The 25,034-nt window shown below is 43.4% G+C and overlaps 2 protein-coding genes across 9 annotated transcripts; one reads left to right on the top strand and one right to left on the bottom strand.

Moving 5' to 3' along the window:
* Nucleotides 1-2,996: 2,996 nt before the first annotated feature.
* On the bottom strand, nucleotides 2,997-19,191 carry LOC146382608 (retinol dehydrogenase 13-like). 8 transcript variants are annotated; one of them, XR_014800662.1, is made up of 8 exons: nucleotides 18,951-19,191; nucleotides 16,280-16,420; nucleotides 16,005-16,196; nucleotides 15,721-15,882; nucleotides 15,461-15,577; nucleotides 15,153-15,357; nucleotides 3,453-7,235; nucleotides 2,997-3,258 (listed from the first exon to the last, which is right to left on the bottom strand). XR_014800662.1 is itself a non-coding variant. In XM_084933389.1 (8 exons), exons 1-8 carry the CDS (start codon nucleotides 19,021-19,023, stop codon nucleotides 3,249-3,251), a joined length of 969 nt encoding a protein of 322 aa, XP_084789515.1. In that variant the 5' UTR covers nucleotides 19,024-19,191; the 3' UTR covers nucleotides 2,997-3,248. The 8 variants fall into 8 exon arrangements, 6 of the variants coding, with proteins under 6 accessions (XP_084789515.1, XP_084789514.1, XP_084789517.1 ...); XR_014800663.1 differs by having other exon boundaries at nucleotides 3,834-7,235; XM_084933389.1 differs by having other exon boundaries at nucleotides 3,834-3,902.
* On the top strand, nucleotides 4,334-6,972 carry ankrd34c (ankyrin repeat domain 34C). The gene has a single exon (XM_084933385.1). The coding sequence runs from the start codon at nucleotides 4,334-4,336 to the stop codon at nucleotides 5,921-5,923; it is 1,590 nt and encodes a 529-aa protein (XP_084789511.1). The 3' UTR covers nucleotides 5,924-6,972.
* Nucleotides 19,192-25,034: the final 5,843 nt, after the last annotated feature.

Here is a 25,034-nt window from a genome sequence, read left to right as displayed (position 1 = left end):
TTTCATAAACCTACACCACAAGCCAGGGGAGGCTTGTTTTATGGTACCACGGGATTGGCCATTTGCATAGGTATGCACCTGTGGAGAGCCTTCAGAGAGAGGTTTTCAACCTACAAAAAACGCACAGTATTCCAAAAACCGAACAGCATGTAACTGTTGAATGCTAAATGCTGATTGGCTGTGATAGTGGAGCTTAAAAAGAACAGGAGAAGCGTGGAAAAAACATCAGAAATGAAATGATACAGTATTAAAAGTACAGAGAGTGGCAGCACTGGACACTTTTCACTGTTTTTAAAACTCTGTTTCAGTTCATCACTTTACATGTTAGAACTTCTCTCTTCTCTGGGGCTGGCAACATCACAAGCAAGACTAGAAAAAAGTCTTGGTTTGGACACTGCCTTCATCTAGCATCAGATGCTCTCTGCAGGTAGAAGGGCTGACGGTTGTACCCTATGGTCTGCCAGTGGATTGCCAACAGATAGCCATGTTCAGCCCACAAGAAATCAAAGGATAACACATATTTCTTGCCTAGCAGCTTGTCAGTAACACAGTAAAGCATGCCCTGCTTTATCCTTGTTTTTGCTTTGTTGTTCTTGTTGTTATTTTAATGTAATGTGACCATATTTATGTACAAGAAGAAAACCAGTGACTGAGATCAGGAATGTGTTTACCGAGGTCACAGATAGGGCAGCTCAGTAGCTCTGCTAGAAGTCAGAGAAAGTGCAGGTTAAATGCGTTGGCTAGTTCCAGCCATCTTTTATATACAGTGTATGGTTATGAGACATTTGTAACCTATTTACAGTCTATGTGCTGAACTCATGAAAGTGATGAAATTATAAAAGACATTTTAAACAGAATAAATGTAACTTTAACAGCACTTAAGAATATTTATTTGTTATAATTACATATCTTTGCCACAATACCAAGATTTGCTCAATTATTTAAATTAGTGTTCTGCAATGAGTTGTCACCTGACGTTTCAGAGGAGGATGAAAATTAAACAGTAATCACAGCAAAGAATAAATATGTGCTGACATGTTGCACTATATATTTTTTAGACTTTCCTGTATCACTTGGCTGTATCTGACTTTCAAATTTTACTGGCTTTGACAACAGCAACTTTCTTTTTCAGTGCAATAAAAAAACCGAGTATATTTCTATTTGCAGTTTACAAAAACAATTTCCTTTCTTGTTTTCTCAAAACTGAGGCATTATTTGAAATTAAGGTTAGACATGAAGTGCTCTGTCCTTCCCATCTCCTGGAAAAATTGTGATCAGACTCTAAATTTGAAAACTGCTGATAACTTTTATGTGTCCTTTGTCAGAATATATAAATAGTTTTTGAGCTACTGTAGTCTGATGAGTAAAAAATGTCACAATTCAGACAGAAGAAAAGGTTATATTTAGAACGGAGGGGAGGGAGAGCAGCAGCTGTGGTGTAAGATATCTGAAAATGGAAAGTGCTCCCAGGGGTGATGGCGCTTATTCTCTTCACTTTAATTATTTATTTCTCCTGTATATACTGCCGACGACAGCATCATCGGGGCAAAGATCACCCTCTGTGAGGGCCACTGACGTCCTTTTGGCTCCCAGTGATAATGAATGTGTCTAAACTAGTCAGCTTTGGCCTTTGATCCTTGGATCATCGTGATTCTCTGAAGTCTGTCTATAATACAGACCCATATAATTTTTACTCAACAGTATAAAATGCGAAATATACATAATAGCATCTGAATAACAATTTCAGTTTGTGTTTGACAAAAAAAAAAAAAACCTTCTTAGAACTTCCTATTCTTAGAATTAAGTTTTACTCATCTACATATAAACCAATATTTTACACAACTCTTTTAGTCATTTCTGGTGAAGAAATGACAATATTTAGCCAGACTGTTAATGCCTCTTGAACAGGAGGAGCATACTCTTTTGAGGTGGTGACTACAGCATGAGCTGCTTTATGAAACTGCCTTCTCCATGTGCCTTGTAAACAACACTTCCTCTGGGACTGAGAAGGCAATCACAGGTGAGAAATCACTGCCAACATTGACAGCTGAAGTCCTGAGACGTCAAGCCTTTGGATAGGTAATAAAGTGATTAGTCTTAGAGTCAGAAAAAAAGAAAAGAAAAGAAAAAAAAAGGAGCAGGGGTCAAAGGATTAATGATCGATTGTGGTGGTGGTGACTTACTCATGAGTGGAAAATAGATCCAAAAATAACTGCATAAAAAATGCCATATAATCCTGTCTGTCCGTGGAGGAATGTGTCTGATTTACCTGTTCTTTGCAGGGCTGAGAACATCACTGTTCTCATTAGAAACTGCTTCTGTGCTGTCTCATAGCAACCTAAAAATAGAAATGTCCCTATTAGGCTGTATAGCTGCGATGGCTGCTACAAGTTTTGGCTTCTTTAATTGTACTGTAAATATATAGGTGCAAAATATTTTTGCTCTCTCTCATAATTTGTTGAGTACATGACAATGAGAGAAAGAAGCGCTGCAGATATGCGTAAACATTAAATATTAACTAATGCTTTGTATCAAAGTGTCACTGCTTAAAAATATGATTTCTGATTTTTTTTTAATGAAAAAAAGAAAAGAAAGATAGCTGATGAATATATCCTATTGGAATTCCCTGCAAGAAGCAGCGTGATGGTGGTCCAGGCACATTTTACAACTGAATTGTTTTCTCTGTGCCCTTTCATACATGGCAGACAGACAACCTGCCTTTATTCCTGTTCCACCCTGCAGAAAGATTAAATCGTATTTATAGCGCAGACTTACTATCTGAGGAAAATTCAAAAAGCAGCCTAAGCACTAGGCTCTAGGAGAAAAAGCAGCCTTCTCATCTTCATCACGTGTAGGCCAAATTGTGCCCACCGTTTTCATTTTCATACTGCTCTTTTGACATAATTAAAATAACGCGCGCGCAGATCATTTGCATGTCTTTAGGAGGCAGCACTCGTTTTGTTTGTGTCCTGCAGATATAAAGACCGAGACAGAGGTTTTTCATCAGACGCAATTTATTTTGGTCGACTCTGACGTCAAGAGAATACACGTTTCATTCAACAAGCAAGAAAGTAAGTTATTTATAACCCGCAGCATCTCCAGGTTGTGATCCTTGAGTGCGCAGTGAAAGGAATACTCCCCATTGGACTGATGTGGTGTGCCTCCATAACAAAAGCCACACAGCTCATGCGTTATGGTGCCAGAGAGGCACGGCACACTGTAACCTAAACCAAGACGCATTGATGGGATCAGTCACGGCTGCAAAACAAAAAAGAAAATAGGATTATTGTGGAGAACTTCAACAAACTTTTTGTTTTGAATCTTTAATTTCGCCCTCGCAGATGGCAGAGCACTGGTTACTTTGAACATGGAAAATCTCCTCTTTGACCAGGTAAGGAAACAACTGTCACACAAACAATATTACACGTGAAGGTTAATTAATTCAACTTTACCTCGCTATCTTGTATCGGTGAAGGCGGAGGCTGTTAAATTAGATCGACAGCTTGTGTTGCATGTGAAATCAAATGTATGTCTAATGTTGGCAAATTAATATTCAAACTGCAGATAAAATGTTTACATTTGGGATTTGAAGCAGAATAAGACGACGAACACCGCAACGTGTAATGGAGCGCGTCTTTCGAGCCAAGTTACCCAAAATGAGAACCGCGGACAGCGACTCTTTGAGCTTAGTGTGACGTTATTTAATGTCGCCAGTTAAACAGCTTGAACAGATGTTTGGATCACTATTTGAAATTTATATAACAAACATCGCATTTACGCGCAGTCTCTCGTATATTCGTCCCAGAAAGGAGGAAAATGATGTTTATGCTTACTTGTAGTGGATACTGGAGGCTTTTGTGTCAGTATCAGTATGTTGGGTGGGGGGTGGGGGGCACTGCTGTCTAGATAGAGGTTTAGAAAAAAAAATCAACTTTGATTATGACATCATGACACATCTATCAGTAGTGTTTATGACTCTAACAGGTGTGTTACCACGCTGACTTCTGCATGGATATACGTGATCTTTGAGGACGTGCATGAGCATTTTAGGAAAACTGACAATTTTTTTGTACAACACTGATTCAATTTCAATAATTAAACAAACAATATATCCACTATATTTCACAGATCTATAAGAGTAAGTTTTATTTTTATTTTCTTTAGGTTGTAACAGACTGCCACCTGCTGGCAGTGATAACAAATAGAAAAGCAGACAAACAAAGTGGGTATTAATCACTCATTTTACTATGTAAGCTGAACTAATTCCACAAATTTGTTCAAAGGGCTGCGAGCTGTGAGTTCAGTGCTGAGAAGATCTGTGACTGGCTGGGTAATGGCAGATATTCTGGAACTGCGGACAGATGGAAACTCACTCCTGAAGGCAGTGTGGCTCAGACGCTTGAGACTCACCAGGCTCTTGTTGGAAGGAGGTGCCTACATCAACGAGAGCAATGAACGTGGGGAAACACCTCTCATGGTGGCCTGCATGTCCACACACACCGACCAGCAGAGTGTAAGTAAGGCAAAGCTCGTAAAATATCTGCTGGACAACCAAGCGGACCCCAACATACAGGACAAAGGAGGTCGGACAGCTTTAATGCATGCCTGCATTCACAAGGCTGGACACAAAGTGGTGGATCACCTACTTAGCAACGGTGCTGATCCCAGCCTGGAAGACAGGAGCGGGGCCTCAGCGCTGGTCTACGCCATAAACGCAGATGACAAGGAGACACTTAAACTGCTCTTGGATGCATGCAAAGCTAAAGGCAAGGAGGTGATCATAATCACCACAGACAAGTCACCATCTGGCACTAAGACTACCAAACAGTATCTAAATGTCCCTCCATCACCAGAGCTGGTTGAGAGATCTTCCCCGGCGTACTGCACCTCTCCCTCTGATATTAACGTCACAGCATCGCCCTCACCTGAGCAAGAGCAACAAAACACAGTCTTCAGTTTCCAGACAAAGCTAAAAACCTCCAGCTCAGCTTCGAAACTTGCCAATGGGCCCACGTCGCCGACGCGGCGGCCTGCAAACCCCAAACGTGCACGTTTGCCTCAGCTGAAGCGGCTACAATCAGAGCCTTGGGGGTTGATTGCACCCTCTGTCCTGGCTGCTGCTGCCGCCGCCGCCCATGATGAGAGTAAGAAAGCTAGTTCTGATGAGGATGTTGTTGCAGGGGTAAATGGACTCTCTCTGAGTAAGAGGTCGGCTTTATCTCGACAGAACAGTGTAGACGGGAAGGACAGCTTATTCCCACTAGTGGGAGAACAGCCCTGCAAAATGACCACCTCATTATCAGTTCCTCCAACATCTAAACCATCATATGAGAGAACGCTAGGCCAACACCAGCCACTGGCACGGCGCAGCACGGTGCCTACAGAGCAGGAGAGCAGCAGCTGCAGCAGTGGACTAGCCAGTCTGAGAGACACAATGCATAGGAGACACCTGGGGAATGATCACTATGACTCAGACTCACAGCTCTATTCAGACTCTGCCATGTTAGATTCTCCTAAGGTCCCGGTGGAGCGCAGGAAACTAAACACCTCTCCACTTGTGATGTTAACCAGCTCCAGAGAATCTCTAGACAGCAATGCCAGCACATCCTCTCCCAGCACAGCACGCAGGCGTGCACCTGGCCTCCTGGAGAGAAGAGGCTCAGGCACACTTCTGCTGGATCACATCTCCCACACCAGGCCTGGCCACCTCCCCCCTCTTAACATAAACCCAAACCCTCCCATTCCCGATATCGGGGCTAGTAACAAGCCCTCCTCACCTCTGGCCACAGGTATTAGATCTATAGCTCCAGTAGCACCAAACACACCAAAGAGAGGTGGCCTCAAGTTGAAGAAGAAACTTGTGAGAAGGCACTCTATGCAAGTGGAACAGATGAAACAGCTTTCTGATTTTGAAGAGCATTAGTTAGTTATGAAGTTTATGCAGCAAATATTGTGGAAGTAGAGATGTTAACACCATAGATTGTGAGGAAGTACATCCATAGTCTACACGAGTCATTTGTGTAGACTCAGAGCCATCTAGTTGTTGAATTATGTGTAATTAAAAAATATAGATAGAATATATAGATACATTAAAACTGAGCAATATAGGTAGATTTCCTCCCCGTGTCACACTCAACCTTAAGGATAACTATCTTTTGACTTCACACATCTGCTGTATATGTTTTACAGTTTTGAATGTAAATGCCAAGATATGGTACTTTTCCTCTGAACTAGCTGATCATGTAACATTAAAGGAACACACAGGGTACATTTGTAGCTGGTGGCAGATAGGGTGCACTTTGTGCATATGTAATTAGCACCATAATGGACATTCTGTCTCACGAAAAAAAAAGAAAAAGAAAAAAAAATGTGATGCACTTGTCTGAGATGTAGCTTTGGATAAGATGAAATTGGACTGTTTGTAGCAATTCTGTACAAAGTGCCTTTAAAAAGAAACCGAAAAAAGTGATGAGCAGATACAAATTTTGTATAAAGAAAACTTTAATTCATGGTGATGTAACCAACATGTGTTTTGTCTCAGCACTGCTGGTCTCACATGGATCAAAATGAAGACTCGTGATGAATACATAGGATGTGGATAAACAGTATGCCTTAAAAGACAGGTATAACAATGGGCTATGTATAAGAGCACTTTAATGCCCACGAGAAAGAAACTGAATACCACTATTAGCAGTGTTACAAAAAGCTAAAGCACATTCATATATAATTCTTATATGATAAACCCAAGCAACAATAAATGACATTTTAACCCTTAGTCCACACAGATATTGGTGAAACCCATCAATTAAAATGTCATTTCAAGCTAAAGGCAATCAATGCTAAAGATCATACAGCTTCCATGTAACTGACCTGTGAAGCATTGCTTCTGTTTAAGAAAAAACTTAATTTAATTCATAGTATTTTTCCAATTAGTTTGTTGTATATTCTAAATAAATGTCTATCACTTGTGAATTTCTGTCTTTTGTTCATTTGTTGTCCTTAAGCAGGAGCTCAGCTGCTACTAGCCGCGCAGATGTTCACTAGAAAGAGTACCAGTTCTTTCCTCAGGCCACTTGGCAGTCCAGTGGCACCGCGATGATGACAATCATCATCAAAATCATCATCATCGTCGCTGTGACTACATCAGACCGACCACAGAGGCACTCAGCTCCCACAGCTTCTTGGCAGCTTCATCATCCAGACCCTGAGGGGCTGCTGTTTTAGGGGCGCAGTCGCTGTAATCAGTGCAGACTTTAGTGTTAAACACACAACTTGATCTGTTCATACTGAGTTGATTAAGTCACAAGAACAAGTTAATCAGTCAGATAAAACAGTCAAGATATGCAATCAAAGGATAATTTACAAGGCAACAATGTCTTAATATTTTATACTGTTTTCTTAAAGATAATTATAGAAATTTAGATATTTGTTAGTTATGTTATTACCCATATAATTTCATACAAAGACCAAAAGAGTCAGTTTTCACTTTATATACAAAAATAACATCAAGTAGAGCGATATATCGGTATGGTTGACAACTAAAACCTCCAATTATGTTATAAATGTTGATGTTACACAGATATTCCACCAGATGGCACTCCGCAACTTCCCTGTTGGCATCAATAGGAGAAGTGTAAATGAGTAACCCATGACTTGTGGTGACAACTTGGTCATAAAAGTCCAATATCAGTCAGGTTCTAGTATCAGCAGTTTAAGATTAAATCATAGGCTTTGTAATTGCTAAAAAACTATTAAGGAAAATCTTAAAATGTTCTAATTTCAAACAAGAACACTCAGAAAACAGGACTTCCTTTAAAGGGCAAAGGCTATACTAAAACTTTGATGTTTTATTATTATTATTATTATTATTATTATTATTATTATTATTATTTTATTGCAACATCCTGATCTCAGCCTGTTATGGGTTCATTCTGACATCGTAGGGTGTCATAGTGAAAAAAAAAAAGAGGTGTGTTGTAGAGCACTCTTCATGTTCCCTTTCATATGGCACATAATACTTATTATATTTGCATTTTTTTTCCAAGGTCAACTTTGACCTTGGGCACCAACAATAAAGGTCAAGGTCAAATGTTTAGCCAACCCAGGTACTCATGCCCACCAAGACTTTGTATATTGTTTGAAGTTGATCCATAAAAAATTGGGGGTAATATAAAGTTTTTACTGACTTTCACATTTGATACGACCTTGACTGGATTTTCACTTAAATTAAATCAGCTCGAGCTGTTGTAGACTGCTAACAAACAGACAGACAAACAAACAAACAAACAGAACAGATTACAGACTCGCTCACTTCAGGGGGAGAATTAATAAATACACAGACTGTGGAGAAACATCAAGACAATCTATTTTTAGGGAAAGCCCTGCTTATTTTAGCAAAACAGTTCTAGATGTGAGCATGGCTCTTTAGTAGATAAATGCTAAACTGTTTGTTACACAGTGTGTTAGGTACAGTGTTAGGTACACAATAAATACAATAAATGAATAGAATGACCTGGTCATTGTGATGTGAAGAGTTAATGGAAAGTGATCCTCATCAGAGCCTCAGATACTTTAAAATGTGCTGCCAGAATTTATATATACCCTCCATATATATGTATATTAGGGCTGTCAAATGATTAAAATTTTTAATCAGATTAATCACAGCCTAAAAATTAATTAATCATGATTAATCGCAACTCGAAATATGACCAAAATGTGTGCAAACATATGGACAGATAGCGGATTTTTACACACTTGTTAGTGTTATTTAATGCTAAGACCACGCTGAGTGGCCTGCGTTCACTCAGCGTGGTCTGACGTAGGCTGGGTGTTGTGCTGGAAGCGAATTAATCACAGCCTAAAAATTGATTAATCGCAACTCGAAATATATGTGTATATATGTGTAAAAATCGGGACAGATAGTGGTTTTTAACACACTTGTTTGTTTTATTTATTATTAATTGTGAGTACAAGCAGTACAAGCAGAACAGGGCTTCAAATAATTGTGAGGGATTTTTACTGAATGTTTTCCACCCGTTTAAATCTAGCACATTGTTTTATCCATATACATCTTCAAGTTTACAGAACATAGGCCTAATTCAACAGGCAAAATAGAAAAAATCTCCAATCATCCTTTTGGGTAAGGTAGATTAGTGCAAAAAAATATGAACAACAGTGAAAAGTATTGTTTAAATCACATTCAACCATAGAACAAGCTCTAAACACACGGTCCTCTGGTCTACTCATCCTTCAGCCAGTTGCTGAGACAAACCAACTTGTCCACGTTCTCTGAGTGCAGAGCAGACCTCTTCTTGTTCACAATGTGCCCTGCTACAGAGAACAGCCTCTCACAGGGCACTGTGGAGGCAGGAGTGGCCAGGTATCTGCGAGCAAGGCGGGCCAGCTGGCTGTGGGCTCCTGCATGAGCTGCCCACCACTGTAAGGGACAGTCCTCTAAGGCAGTGCAGGGCTCTGCTCTGTAGCGCTGTATGGCTCTGTCCTGCTGTACCTCCTCCTCTGACTCAGAGTCAGAGTCCATCTGCAGCAGGCTCAGCCTCTTCTTGGCTGGACCTTCTTCTGCAGTGTGTGATCTTCTAGGAGAGTCTTCATGGTAAATGGTAAATGGCCTGTATTTATATAGCGCTTTACTAGTCCCTAAGGACCCCAAAGCGCTTTACATGTCCAGTCATCCACCCATTCACACACACATTCACACACTGGTGATGGCAAGCTACATTGTAGCCACAGCCACCCTGGGGCGCACTCACACTGACACTTCATGCAGCATGCCTGCCAGTGTGGTCCACACTGCTTCTCTGTCAGTCTTGGGCACACTGCGTAGGTCTTTAAAACGTGGGTCCAGTGCAGTTGCGATCTGGAGCCATGCATAGTTGGTATGTTCCTGGCGGGAAGCAAGGTCTTCCTTAAACTTCTCTTTAAACCTCACCACATATGCAGGGTCCTCATCAGTTACTTCCATGACACGGCGCAGGTGGCAGAAGGCTGGTAGAACTACAGAGCAGGAGACGTAGGCCTCTCCTCCCAGCAGTTCAGTCACATATCTGCAGTGGAATACACACACACACACACACACAAAGATAAGACAGCAAATTAAAAAAAGCTTTTTAATACTAGGTAATATTAATAAAATATTTGATTTCATTTATTTTTTAAATAAGACATTTTCATAATAACAAAACTGATTTAAGATGTATGTTTGATACATTTAATCTAAACCTACAATTATGGTCACAATGACAGGCTCACCTGCAGGGCTCTAGAAGTGTCTCCAGTCTCTGGAGTTTGTCCCACTCTGGAGGCGTCAGGAGGACAAGTTTATGCTTTTGTTTATCCAGAGTCGCGGTTACTGCAGTTTGGTTGCGGATCAAGCGCTTCACCATCTCCAGCGTGGAGTTCCAGCGCGTAGGCACGTCCTGGGCCAACGGCTCCTGCTTGCGCCCCAGTGACACCTGCTCTGCGTTCAGCTCTGCTGTGTTTGCTGGGCTGTGCTTAAAATGGCCAACAATTTTGCGGCATTTGGCCAGCGCAGTGACAAAGCCACTGTCTGCGAGACTCACTGTGATGCATCTCTGTAGAATGTGCGCGGTACACGGCATGTGATTGAATGGCATGATGCGAGCCGCGGCGATCATATTGCGCGCACTGTCCGTGCCTACTGTTGTCACCTTCTCCTCAATTCTCCACCTGCGAGCAACAGTCTGGAACTGCTCTGCACAAGCCTCCGCAAAGTGCCGCTCTTCCGTTTTCATTATAGTCAGCGCAAAGGATGTCAGACCCCAGGCTTCAGTGATTAAATGCGCAGTAACTCCCAGGTAATTGTCATTACTCAATGATGTCCAGTGGTCTCCTGTCAGAGCCACGCATTCTGTGTGAACTAAAGCCTCTTCTTTTTTCTTTTTCTCCGTTTCATACAGTTCGTGGATTCGAATTGTTATTGTGCTTCTCGCTGGGGGCTTGTAGGACGCGTCCTGAGATGCAACCTTTAAAACATCCGCAAAGCCCTTGTCCTCCACAATGCTTAGTGGTCTACAGTCCTTTGCTATCCATTTGGCTATATTGTCAGTCAGTTTGTCCAAAGAAGACTTACCGAGTGGCCTGCGTTCACTAAGAGTGGTCTGACGCAGGCCGGGTGAAGCTGCTGCCCCGACAAACGCGTGTTTGGCATTAAGGTGGTATTTTAAGGTCGAATTTGAACGGTGAAATTGAAACTCTTTACTACAGTGAGTGCAAATTACAACGCGTTTGTTTATTGTCCCATCTATGTTCTTCTTGTATTTAAATTCCCCATCCAGAAGGCCATCCTGTTCCTGCTTCTCCATTTTCAGTGGCGCGGTAAACAAATCAAGTGGAATTATGGGAGCGACTTATCTGCGTGTTGCGCTAAATAGTTAAATATTCTAACGTAATTAATTCCAAAATTTAATTATCGCAATTAACGCGTTAATTTCGACAGCTATAATGTATATATATATATATATATATATATATATATATATATATATACCCTCCACATCTTCTCGAGAGAAGAGCTCGAGAAGATGTGGAGGGTGAAGGTAACGGTGGTCCCAGTGGTAATCGGAGTACTAGGTGCAGCGACTCCCAAGCTAGGTGAGTGGCTCCAGCAGATCCCGGGAACAACATCGGAGATCTCTGTCCAGAAGAGCGCAGTCCTAGGAACAGCTAAGATACTGCGCAGGACCCTCAAGCCGCCAGGCCTCTGGTCTATCTATCTATCTATCTATCTATAAATATAAATATGTGTGTGTGTGTGAGCATGCAATCAGCTCTTGCCATTTTTAAAATCTTGAACACATGCAGCATCACTTAAATGTCAGTCAAAGGAGCTTGCAAAGAAAAGCGTCTGGACTTCTTTAAGTTACTTGAAGACGTTTCACCTCTCATCCGAGAAGCTTCTTCAGTTCTAAGGTCAAATGGTGGAGAGTCCCAGATATAAACCTAGTGGGAGTATCCCCCCACAGAGGGACAAAAGGACCCCCTGATGATCCTCTAATCGCCTGAGCCAAGGTGTGAAACTGGGTGTGGGTCCCAATCAGCCAGAGTTTCGGGTGTGTTCATTGTGAAACCTGGCCCCACCTTATCATGCGAATTCCTGAGGTCAGATGGCCCAGGATGTGAGTGGGCGTTAAGGCGTCTGGGAAGGGATCTCAAAACTGGATTATAGATGGCAGAGAGTTGGTGTCGTAAACCCCCGCCTCTGTTCAAAGATGGTCGCTCACAGTGGACATAGATGGCTTCTTTCACTCCTCTTTCAAACCATCTGTCCTCTCTGTCCAAAATGTGAACATTGGCATCCTCGAAAGAGTGTCCTTTATCCTTAAGATGCAGATGGACTGCTGAGTCTTGTCCTGTGGAGGTGGCTCTTCTGTGTTGTGCCATGCGCTTGTGAAGTGGCTGTTTGGTCTCTCCAATGTAGAGGTCTGGGCATTCCTCGCTGCACTGTACAGCATACACCACATTGTTAAGTCTGTGTTTTGGCGTTTTGTCTTTCGGGTGAACCAGTTTTTGTCTGAGCGTGTTGCTGGGTCTGAAATGCACCGGGATGTCATGCTTGGAGAAAACTCTCCTAAGTTTTTCTGATACACCGGCTACATAGGGGATGACAATGTTGTTGCGTCTGTCCTTCTTATCCTCCCTCGCTGGTGTCTGGTCTTCTTTTCTGTGCCTCTTTGCTGACTTTAAGAACGCCCATTTAGGATAGCCGCACGTTTTGAGTGCTTCCTTTACATGTGTGTGTTCCTTCTTTTTTCCTTCAGGCTTAGAGGGAACATGTTCTGCCCGGTGGTGTAGGGTCCTAATTACTCCAAGTTTGTGTTCCAAAGGGTGATGGGAGTCAAAGAGGAGGTACTGGTCCGTGTGTGTGGGCTTCCGGTAAACTTCGATGTTGAGTTTGCCGTTCTCTTCAATGTGCACAGCGCAGTCCAGGAAAGGCAAACAGTTGTCCTTTGTGTCTTCCCTGGTGAACTTGATGTTTTTATCCACAGCGTTAATGTGCGCAGTGAAGAATTCCACTTCTTGTGTCTTGATTTTGACCCAGGTGTCGTCCACATATCTGTACCAGTGGCTGGGTACTCTTCCTTTGAAAGAGCCAAGAGCCTTCCTTTCCACTTCCTCCATGTAAAGGTTGGCTACAATAGGTGACACGGGGGAGCCCATGGCACAGCCATGTTTTTGTCTGTAAAAGCCTTCGTTGTATTTGAAATATGTAGTGGTGAGGCAGAGGTCTAACAGTGTGCAAATCTGATCGGGTGTGAAGTTGGTCCTGTCCTCCAAGGAGCTGTCTTCTTGTAGTCGTTTTCTGACAGTCTCCACGGCCTCCGTGGTGGGTATGCAAGTGAAGAGAGAGACTACATCAAAGGACACCATGGTTTCATCTGGATCCAGGGTAAGTTTCTGGACCTTGTCAGTGAAGTCGGTGGAGTTCTTGATGTGGTGTGGGGTGTTCCCCACAAGAGGAGCAAGGATGGTAGCAAGGTGTTTAGCAATGTTATAAGTGGCTGAGTTTATGCTACTGACTATGGGTCTGAGTGGGACAGCTTCCTTGTGGATTTTAGGAAGTCCGTAGATGCAGGGTATGGCATCCCCTGGGTAAAGGTGGTGATAAGTAAGGCGGTCAATAATTTAGCTCCTTTGACTACGATGACCTGGATGACTGAGAACCTTCACAGACATGTTAAATGTCAGTCATTCACTGGTAAATGGCTGAAATGCCTGATAAGATAATGTCATCAGTAATGAAATACTGGAAATCTGCAAAAGGTGGAAAGCTGTCAGTGTATTGCAGCTGGTTTGTGGCATTTATATTGACTGTGATTTTGTCTAGGCATTTTCTTTCTGGGCATGCACACTGACGCAGCGACCCTGCTGACATGATGAGTCCTTTATTTATCATATGATCTTGACTTTCTGTCTCAAAAAGATTCCTTGTATCAAAATCTCATTTTATATTGTGCTAATCCACATTTTTATATTAGTGCTAAATTGCTACTATAGTATGCTTACAATGTAAAAGGGGTCGCTTGTAGTTGCAAATGAGTCACTCACCAAACACCCCTCACCTCTACAAAGCCTTTAAGTCTCCTTAGATAATTGCTCTGATTTTCCAACCCACAGTTCTGGTCTCATCAGCTAAGCTTTCACCTGTAGCACACAGCTATTTCCTGCATAAAAGCCTCGATGAGCCTGCTCTACACTGCTCTACCAGCCCAGAAACGAACAGATGACAGTTAATAGACCAGATTAGATGGTGTTCAGAATTTAGGATTCAGCAGCTAATAACACAGAATTGTCCCCCAGGAGTAAGACCAGAGTTAAAATGAGAGTGAATAATTATTTAACATTCACAAAAAGGTTAAGTACACGACCCCAAATGAATGTTAATGTGTCTGCTCGTTATGTTTTAGATGTGTCCGTCTAATTCACTGGATTTGAATCAGTGTTCACGCTGACATCATTTACTGGACTTGGACAACATTTTTCATGCATAGAGGAATTATCATGCTGTGGAAAAACCCACAGCATGTTAACACATTAGGTTTTTAAACAGTTGTGTTAACTGGACTTAATTATATTCAACAAATCACAAGAACGTTTATTTTACTGTACGCAGATCAACTGTGCTCCCTGTTGTCACCTTTAAAAGGCCCACTGAGAGGCTGGAGAATCCTACTAGACATGACTGACCGGCACTACGTAGTTTCTTTATCAGTGTTATTAGAAAAATTTTCTGCTTTTACTATCAGGTACTTGTAGTTTTTTAAAGTGCAAAAGCAATCCCTAACTCACGTTCCCTATCATCAAAATGAATCCAATGACTCCCGTGCAATGACGTATTCAGAGTATAATTTTGAAGAAAATAAAGAACTGGTATCAGATTCATTTCCTGTGTCTGCACATCCACTGAGGGAAGATATTGCATTAGACTGCACTGAGAAAGAAGAGTCCAGCTGTTTCATTACTAATATGCTTCATTACACATTCACAATACCAGTCTCAGTAGAGTATGTTAGTGTTGTTCTCAATATGATCCATTTCCCCCACATGGGCGAGCCGAGCAATATCCCTTTTGGCTGTCTATCAATAAAGAGCCCATCTGTTGAATTACACAGACTGACCTGTAATAGAGTCCACTCTCATTTTGCAGGCTTTCCTCCACAGCGCAGTAGATGGTGGTCTGAGCTCCTTCTGTCGGATTCTTGATGAAAAACATGAAGGGCACATACAAAACCCTCTTCCACAGGGGCACTGTGGGCCAGAAGTGTCGGCCAAGCTCGGTGCGGATGACTCCAGGGTGGAGGCTATATGCTGTTACGCCAGTACCTGCAAAATGACAAGATGCAGGACACAAGTCATTACAAGGACATGAAATCCCATTCAATGTGTAACGACACATAGAAATATAGATATAAAACAGACGCAGCACCTTGCAGCCTGTTGGCCAGCTCTCTTGTAAAGAGGACATTAGCTAGTTTACTTTGAGCGTAGCTTCTCCAAGGCCGGTAATCTTTGTCCTGATTTATGTCATCAAAATGGATTTGACCTGTTGAGAGAAAGCACTTCATCCTTATTCACAGATGTGGTATTTAACATTAAATGAATATAAAAGGATGACATTCCTGAGAGATTTAAAAAAAACAACTAATTCTCTTTATATGAACTAGAAAAAAAGAGGAAAAACTGCACCTCTCTCATGCGCTAAGCTGGAGACATTCACAATGCGGCTCGGCGCTGACTTCTTCAGGAGATCTAACAGACAGTTCGTTAAAAGGAAGTGGCCCAGGTGGTTCACACCAAATTGCATTTCAAAGCCATCTTCAGTCTTCCATTTTGGACAGCTCATTATGCCTAAAGGTAGGAATATCAAAGGAAATGTATTTACCGCCTGTTAAACACGAATGCACAGTCACAAAGCTGGCATAATATGCTACCACACACCATAGTGGGTCTGATGTGATTTATACATCCACCTGCATTATTGATGAGAACATCCAGGCGCTCCTCACTTGCTAGGACATCTTTGGCAAGTTGGCGTATTGACTGTAGAGATGCCAAATCCAACTTTCTGACAATCACGCTGTCATTTCCGCTTCTCTTTTTCACTTCTTCTGCAGCTTTATTAGCTCTTTCCATGTCCCTACAAGCCAGAATAACCCTCGCGCCTGCAATGCGGGAGCATAATCATTACATCTGAACAGATATTAGATTATAAAATTGGATATATAAATCCAGGCAAATCACCAACCTCTTCTAGCCATGTCAACAGCAGTTTCTTTGCCAATCCCAGTGTTGGCTCCAGAGATCAGGACTGTCTTTCCATCTAAGCAGGCTTTGCTGTGACACACACCACCTGCCATCCACTTCTTCAAACCAAAAAGTCCCACTCCTGTAAAAATGTCCACACAGTGACAGCTCTAAATCTCCACTGATCAGAGCTTCTAGAAAAGGAAACCCCCACCCACCCAAAACAAAACAAAACTGCACAGATTCAACAGATGTTTTAGGACCAAGATTTTCTCAAATGTAAATTTCTGACACCTTCTTCCACACCCTGAAGATAAAACACTTGAATGAGTTTAACAGAAAAAGCCTTAAAGCGTCTTAAAATAATCTGAGAAATAATTTAAACTGTTTTTTTTTCTTTGTCCAAATGTGCATAACTAACATAACTACAAATTGAACAAGTTTGGGTTTTGGGATGGTGATTGGGTAAAAAAGCATGTTAAAATCATTGTGAGCCTCTTTGAGTCACCAGGATTCTAAATTCTGAAATACTCACAAAATGTGGTCTGATCTTTATTTAAGTCAGAATGAGAGACAAATACAAACTCAGTAAACTAGCAAAACAGAAAAGAGATAGATTTTATGTCTGACCACACAATGAACCCACTTACTAAAAAAACTAAGTGGGTTTCCGTGTTAATAATTTTCCAAGTCTTTGACTAATTAGTACAGATACTGTGGTAACTGAAAAGGGCTGGCAAACTTTCTTCCCACTGATGGCACAGGATGGCACTTTTACTCAGGTCTCATTAACACAGATAGTGGGCCTAAAGTTCTTGTCATTGGTATTAATTTACCATTATTTCTTTCACCGTTCTTGTTTTTTCTTTTTTAAATAATTAATTTTCTTCTTTCTCTTGTTTTCTGTCTTGATTGGTTTTTGGCAGTGTGTCTGTGATGTTAGGTATTATGACGGGGGCCCCAAAACTAAACGGAAAGCTAAAACACGATGTGGGAAAACATTTTAGTTAAATAATAATAAATAATAATAACGGCAGCACGGTGGCACGGTGGTTAGCACCGTTGCCGCACAGCAAGAAGGTCCTGAGTTCAATTCCAACATCAGGCCGGGGTCTTTCTGTGTGGAGTTTGCATGTTCTCCCCGTGTTTGCGTGGGTTCCCTCCGGGTACTCCGGCTTCCTCCCACTGTCCAAAGACATGCAGCTTGTAGGGATAGGTTAATTGGATAATCCAAATTGTCACTAGGTGTGAATGTGTGAATGAATGTGAGTGCGAATGGTTGTCTGTCCCTGTGTGTTGGCCCTGTGACAGACTGGCGACCTGTCCAGGGTGTACCCCGCCTCTCGCCCTATGACAGCTGGGATAGGCTCCAGCGACCCTGAAAAGGATAAGCGGAAGCGAATGGATGGATGGAATAATAAAAACAAGCTTTTGAAAAAAAAAAAAATGCTGAAACAATTTTGTGAACATGGAAAACTAAACTAACCAAACTGCAAAAACAGAGGAAATATCCTCATTTTAGTCTTTGTTAGTTTGGTAAAAATATGTTATCACTAGGCTTACTTGATGATGTTTATAAGATTGTGAGTCCACTGTCTTCAAGAAGTGATGCTTTTTAATGGTAATAAATGAGCTGAATTGTCTAAATCTTGTCTTCAAGATATGTCCTTCATAAAATGAAACTAATAAAACTAAAAAAACTCAAATAAAAGTCAACACTTTCAAACAATAAAAATACCGGCAAACCAGTAGACACACCTATAGCATCAATTTGAGAATCCTAGGTGACTTCCTTCTCAAATTAAGAACATTTTCAGAAAACTAGACCGCTAACCTTTAGGTTGAGTTCACTGAGATTTAAACTCATCCCAGGTATTTAGTAGATGCACCTATGTTATTAATTTGATGCATTTACAAACTAAACTGAAATGAGCAAACCTACTGGAAACGAACTGAAATTAAACAGAATTAAAAGCAAAAGTCAAAACGAAATAAAAAATAAAAACAAATTAGTAACTATAAAGCTATGATAACTCTGTTTGGACCTAAAGTTTACTGGTGGAGATCTTCAGTTGAAGCAGCTAGAGTTCAAATGAAAAAATCTGGTATTATAAAACATTAAATACTGATATGCATATTATAGATTAGGATGTAAACTTAATGGCATCAAAGGTGACCGTGAAAATATCAGGTTTCCTACCTTTTTTTGTAATAAATAAAACAAGCTAGCAAACTACCTAAAAAACAAATACAAACAATATAGGCACATCAAACGTGTGAAAGCTCATTCAAACTGCACTGTAAAGCACCAGGCACACCTAGAACAGTGTGTTAGTGAATATTTAGTTAAGATTTTAATAAGCTGTAGCTTAACAAATTCACTTTAACTATATTCTTATAAACGTGATGCAAAATCAAAGGCACTTGTCATTTTAACGAGCACGTGGGTCCGTGCGCAAAAGGCCTACGTGCTTATGCAACGTCAAGTAAACGTCACAGTCTGTAAAAGAGCATGAGCTAAGACAGCCATCCGTGTGCTGTTTACAGTCTACACATATGATCAGACCATTAATGTAAATCAGTGATTAGCTATTACATGAGTTACTTTGTTTTTCATTTAACACACAACACCTGCTTTTGTGAAAAAGAGCCTGCGTCGGGTCACTTCATACCTGCTACTGTGACCAATGCAGTAGTTTTAGGATACTGGGAAACAAATGAGCGTGCAGCCGAGGAGGTCCGCATTGTCCCTGCTGACCCTGTTACTGTTTATGAATCTGCTTCTCTTAAAGTCCGGTTGGAGAAACGCCGGCGAACTTTCCTGCAAGCGAGACCTTACTGCCTGCTACAAAGTAAACCGCGTCAATAACAGCTACATAACAAGCGGAGCCTTTGCCCAGGAAGTACCGCCCATCGCCGCCCTACACGGGAATCCTATTGGTTCATTTTTGTCAATAGTGTTAATAATATTTTTAAGCAATTTTTTAAAAGCTATTGCCAAAGAAAGCAGCTAGTAAAGTACATTTTGGCTATTTTAGAACTTTTTTTTTTTTTTTTAGATTTTTAACAAATCTGAAAAAGTTCAATGCTATTAAACTAAAAACAAACAAACTCCAATATAACAAAATGCAATCAAATCAAACTGTAGTGGTATCTTTAGGATATAGTAAAAACATCTTTGCTGAAACTATTATCATCTCACAACTTTCCATTTTCTCGTTTCATCTGCTCCCTCTAGAGGTCACCACAGCAGATCATCTGCCTCCATCTCACCCTGCCAGCATCCTCCTCTGACACCAACCTTCTGCATATCTGTATCATAACAGGCTGTTAAACATCCTCTTCAATCTTGCTGCTATCTTTCTCTCTCACATCCCCTCAGACACCCACCCTGCCCACACTCTCTTCTTCACCTCTCTTGTGCACTGTCCACTGCCACACCAGGTATTTAAACTCATCTACTTTCACTACTTCTGCTCCTTGCATCTTTACCTTTCCACCGGTCTCCCTTTCATTCACACACATGTATTATGTCTTACTTAATAATATCCATCCTTCCATCCATCTTCATCCGCTTTATCCGAGGCCGGGTCGCGGGGGCAGCAGCCTAAGCAAAGAGGCCCAGACCTCCCTCTCCCCAGCCACCTCCTCCAGCTTATCCGGGGGAACACCAAGGCGTTCCCAGGCCAGCCGAGAGATATAATCCCTCCAGCGTGTCCTGGGTCTGCCCCGGGGCCTCCTCCCGGTGGGACATGCCCGGAACACCTCACCCAGGAGGCGCCCAGGGGGCATCCTTGTCAGATGCCCGAACCACCTCAGCTGGCTCCTTTCGATGTGGAGCAGCAGCGGCTCTACTCTGAGCCCCTCCCGGATGGCCGAACTTCTCACCCTATCTCTAAGGGAGAGGCCAGCCACCCTTCGGAGGAAGCTCATTTCTGTCGCTTGTATCCGCGATCTCGTTCTTTCGGTCACTACCCACAGCTCGTGGCCATAGGTGAGGGTAGGGACGTAGATCGACCGGTAAATTGAGAGCTTCGCTTTTACACTCAGCTCCCTCTTCACCACGACGGACCGGTGCAGCGTCCGCATTACTGCAGCTGCAGCCCCAATCCGTCTGTCGATCTCCGGCTCCCTTCTCCCATCACTCGCGAACAAGACCCCGAGATACTTGAATTCCTCCACTTGGGGCAGGAACTCGTCCCCGACCCGGAGTGGGCACTCCACCCTTTTCCGGCTGAGAACCATGGCCTCAGATTTGGAGGTGCTGATCCTCATTCCCGCTGCTTCACACTCGGCTGCGAACTGTTCCAGTGCGAGCTGGAGGCCTTCACCCGATGAAGCCAACAGAACCACATCATCCGCAAAAATCAGAGATGAGATTCTGAGGCCACCAAAGCGAAAGCCCTCCGCCACTTGGCTGCGCCTAGAAATCCTGTCCATAAAAATTATGAACAGAACCGGAGACAAAGGGCAGCCCTGGCGGAGCCCATCACCCACCGGGAACGAGTCCGACTTATTGCCGGCAATGCGAACCAAGCTCTTACAACGGTTGTATAGGGATCGAATGGCCTGTAGCAATGGGCCAGACACCCCATACTCCCGCAACACCTCCCACAGGACACCCCGAGGGACACGGTCGAATGCCTTCTCCAAGTCCACAAAACACATGTAGACTGGTTGGGCAAACTCCCATGCACCCTCAAGTATCCTCGAGAGGATAAAGAGCTGGTCCAGTACCAGGACGAAAACCGCATTGTTCCTCCTGTATCCGAGGTTCGACTAGCGGACGAACTCTCCTTTCCAGCATCCTGGCATAGACTTTCCCAGGGAGGCTGAGGAGTGTGATCCCCCTGTAGTTGAAACACACCCTCCGGTCCCCCTTCTTAAAGATGGGGACCACCTCCCCGGTCTGCCAGTCCACAGATACTGCCCCTGATCTCCACGCAACATTGCAGAGGCGTGTCAACCAGGACAGCCCTACAACGTCCAGAGCCTTCAGGAACTCGGGGCGGACCTCATCAACACCAGGGGCTCTGCCACCAAGGAGTTGTTTAACTGCCTCAGTGACCTCACCCCCGGAAATTGGCGGGTCGTTCCCCTCATCCCCAGACTCTGCTTCCTCCTCGGAAGACGTGTCAATGGGATTAAGGAGGTCCTCGAAGTATTCCTTCCACCGCCTGACAATTTTCTCAGTCGACGTCAGCAGCACTCCACCAGCACTATACACAGTGCAGGTAGAGCACCGCTTTCCCCTCCTGAGACGCCTGACGGTTTGCCAGAATCTCTTCGAGGCAGTCCGAAAGTCTTTTTCCATGGCCTCTCCGAACTCCTCCCACACCCGAGTTTTTGCTTCGGCCACTGCCCGAGCCGCATTCCGCTTGGCCTGTCGATACCCGTCAGCTGCCTCCGGAGTCCCACAGGCTAACCAAGCCCGATAGGACTCCTTCTTCAGCCTGGTGGCTCCCTTCACCTCTGGTGTCCACCATTTGGTTCGGGGATTACCACCACGGCAGGCACCAACCACCTTGCGGCTGCAGCTCAATGCAGCAGCTTCGGCAATGGAGACGCTGAACATGGTCCATTCGGACTCAATGTCCCCAGTCTCCCTCGGAATGCTGTTGAAGCTCTGCCGGAGGTGTGCGTTGAAGATCTCGCGGACTGGGGCCTCTGCTAGACGTTCCCAGCACACCCTCACTACGCGTTTAGGTGCACCAGGTCTGTCCAGCGTCCTCCCCCGCCACCTGATCCAACTCACCACCAGGTGGTGATCGGTTGACAGCTCAGCCCCTCTCTTTACCCGAGTGTCCAGAACATATGGTCGCAGGTCTGGTGATACGATTACTAAATCGATCATCGACCTACGGCCTAGAGCGTCCTGGTGCCACGTGCACTTATGGACACTCTTATGTTCGAACAGGGTGTTCGTTATGGCCAAACTGTGATTAACACAGAAGTCCAATAACAAAGCACCACTCGGGTTCAGATCAGGGAGGCCGTTCCTCCCAATCACGCCCCTCCAGGTCTCGCTGTCGTTACCCACGTGAGCATTGAAGTCTCCCAGCAGGACAACAGAGTCTCCAGGTGGAGCACCTTCCAGCACCCCCCCCAGGGACTCTAAGAAGGCTGGGTACTCCGAACTGCCACTCGGCGCATAAGCGCAGATGACAGTCAGGACCCGTTCCCCGACCCTAAGGCGCAGGGAACAAACCCTCTCATCCGCCGGGAAAAACCCCAACGTACCGGCAGCAAGCCGAGGGGATATTAGAATACCCACCCCAGCCCGCCGCCTCTCACCAGGGGCAACTCCAGACTGAGACAGAGTCCAGCCCCTCTCCAGGAGACTGGTTCCAGAGCCCAAGCCATGCGTAGAGGTGAGCCCGACTATATCTAGCCGGTACCTCTCAACCTCACGCACTAACTCAGGCTCCTTCCCCACCAGAGAGGTGACATTCCATGTCCCTATTGCCAGTCTTGGCAGCCGGGGGTCAGTCCGCCAGGGCCTCCGCTCCTGGCCGCCACCCGGCACACAATGCACCCGACCCCTATGGCGCCTCCTGCGGGTGGTGGGCCTGCGGGAGGATGGGCCCATGTCTCCTCTTCGGGCTGTGCCCGGCCGGGCCCCATGGACTAAGGCCCGGCCACCAGACGCTCGCCCTCGGGCACCCTCCCCGGGCCTGGCTCCAGGGCGGGGCCCCGGTAACCCTATCCCGGGCAGGGTAAACTGTTCCCTCGATATTCTTTTCATAAGGGTCTTCTGAATCGCTCTTTGTCTGGTCCCTCACCCAGGACCAATTTGCCATGGGAGACCCTACCAGGGGGCAAAAGCCCCCAGACAACATAGCCCCTGGGATCCCTGGGACACACAAACCCCTCCACCACGATAAGGTAGCGATTCAAGGAGAGGCTTAATAATAATACTATAATACTATAATAATAATAATAATAATAATAATAATAATAATAATAATAATAATAATAAATTTTATTTATGAGCGCCTTTCAAGTCACCCAAGGACACTTTACAATAGGATAAAACACTTAGTAAAACAATGGCAGAATAAGAACAATAAAATAAAAACACAAGATAAAATTAACAAACAGTGGATTCACAGTGAATATGCAGATTTGAACAGATGAGTTTTGAGTTGGGATTTAAACTGGGGGAGAGAACCAATGTTTCTTATTTCTGGGGGGAGAGAGTTCCACAGCCTGGGAGCAGAGCAGCTGAAAGCTCTGCTTCCCATGGTGGTGAGGCGGAAGGAAGGTACAGTAAGCTGGATAGAAGAAGAAGAACGAAGTGAACGGGCAGAACAGGTGGTGGTTAACAGGTCAGAAAGGTAAGGAGGAGCGAGGTTATGAATGGCCTTGAAGGTGAGCAGAAGAAGTTTGAAAATTATCCGGAATTTCACAGGGAGCCAGTGAAGTTCCTGAAGAACAGGGGTGATGTGCTGGTAGGAGGGGGTTCTGATGATAATGCGAGCAGCAGAGTTCTGAACCAGTTGAAGCTTATGGAGGGATTTTTGGGGGAGACCATGCAAAAGAGAATTGCAGTAGTCAATACGGGAGGTAACAAGATTATGGACAAGAATGGACGTAGACTGGGTGGAAAGAGAAGGAAGGGACAAATACTTGAATTTATTTCTTTTTCTCAGTGTCATTTGTGAATATCATAGTCCATGGAGTCTCTTTCCTGAAAGGGTGTAAAAATCAAAAAGGGTGTAAATCAGACATGATGATCCACATTTTTCTATGGCAGTATTAAAATTTAATAATCAAATAAAAATAAATAAGGTGTAAATAAGGTGTTTTTTTTACACTGAATGTCAGCTGTTTTTTGTTTTGTTTTGTTTTTACAAAATACATTTTTGTTCTAAAATAAAGCCAACTGCATCTCTTAAAGCTGCATTTCCATTTCAGCTTTATTTAGGTATCATCAACTCATAAAATATGCAAGGTCAATGTATGCTGGGCTCAAGATATAATATGTGCAGTTATTATGCAGTGAAGCACAGCTGGTATGCAATAAAGCACTGGTGATTTAAGCTTAATAAACAGACAAATCTATTATCTACAAGGAATACTCATAAATCGTCCAGCAGATGTCACTGTAGGCTCATCAACGCTGTCTTGGTGTATTTTTACGTGATTCTAGCAGATGAGCCACATACGTCACATTAGCCCTTAAACTAGGCCTATATTTCATTTCTGTTTTAGTCACAGTTGCCAGTCAAGCACAACAAGTGTTTTGAAGCTATATAAAACACCTAAGAAACACATGATATCCCAAACTCCTACGAGCACATTAAGAACTGTCTGTGCTGTTGAATAAGCAGACAAAAGAGGAAACCCACCAGAAGCACCGAGATGACAGTAATAACAGCATCAGCCTACACTATCAGATCTCAATTAAAGCCTAATCAGAGCTGCAGTGGAGCAACTGACTCTGGAATAAAATTTTACTGTGTCAGATCAATAAGGCGTGCTTTCTCTGAACTTTAAAGCATCACACAATGAGTCTAGACAGGGACTATATAGAGAGATTTGACCTTGTAGTTCTTGTGACATCTGAGAGTGAATGTTTTCACTGTGGAGAGCTGCAGAGTGTCTGTGAATCGGGGAAGCACAGGCCACAAAGTACATGTGAAAACCTAGAGGTGTTCTGAAGTGGCTGTATAAAGTGAGAGGATTAGCTAACAGCCACCTGACTGCAGTGACCATGCTCTTTATTGCAGCCTCTCATTGAATATGCAGGTCAA

The sequence above is a fragment of the Perissodus microlepis genome, chromosome 7 (assembly GCF_051167445.1).
Source record: "Perissodus microlepis isolate ML-2025 ecotype Zambia chromosome 7, ASM5116744v1, whole genome shotgun sequence".
In the NCBI taxonomy this organism is placed as follows: Eukaryota; Metazoa; Chordata; class Actinopteri; order Cichliformes; family Cichlidae; genus Perissodus; species Perissodus microlepis.
Note: the sequence above shows the minus strand (reverse complement) of the source record. Positions and strands in the feature narration are given on the sequence as shown.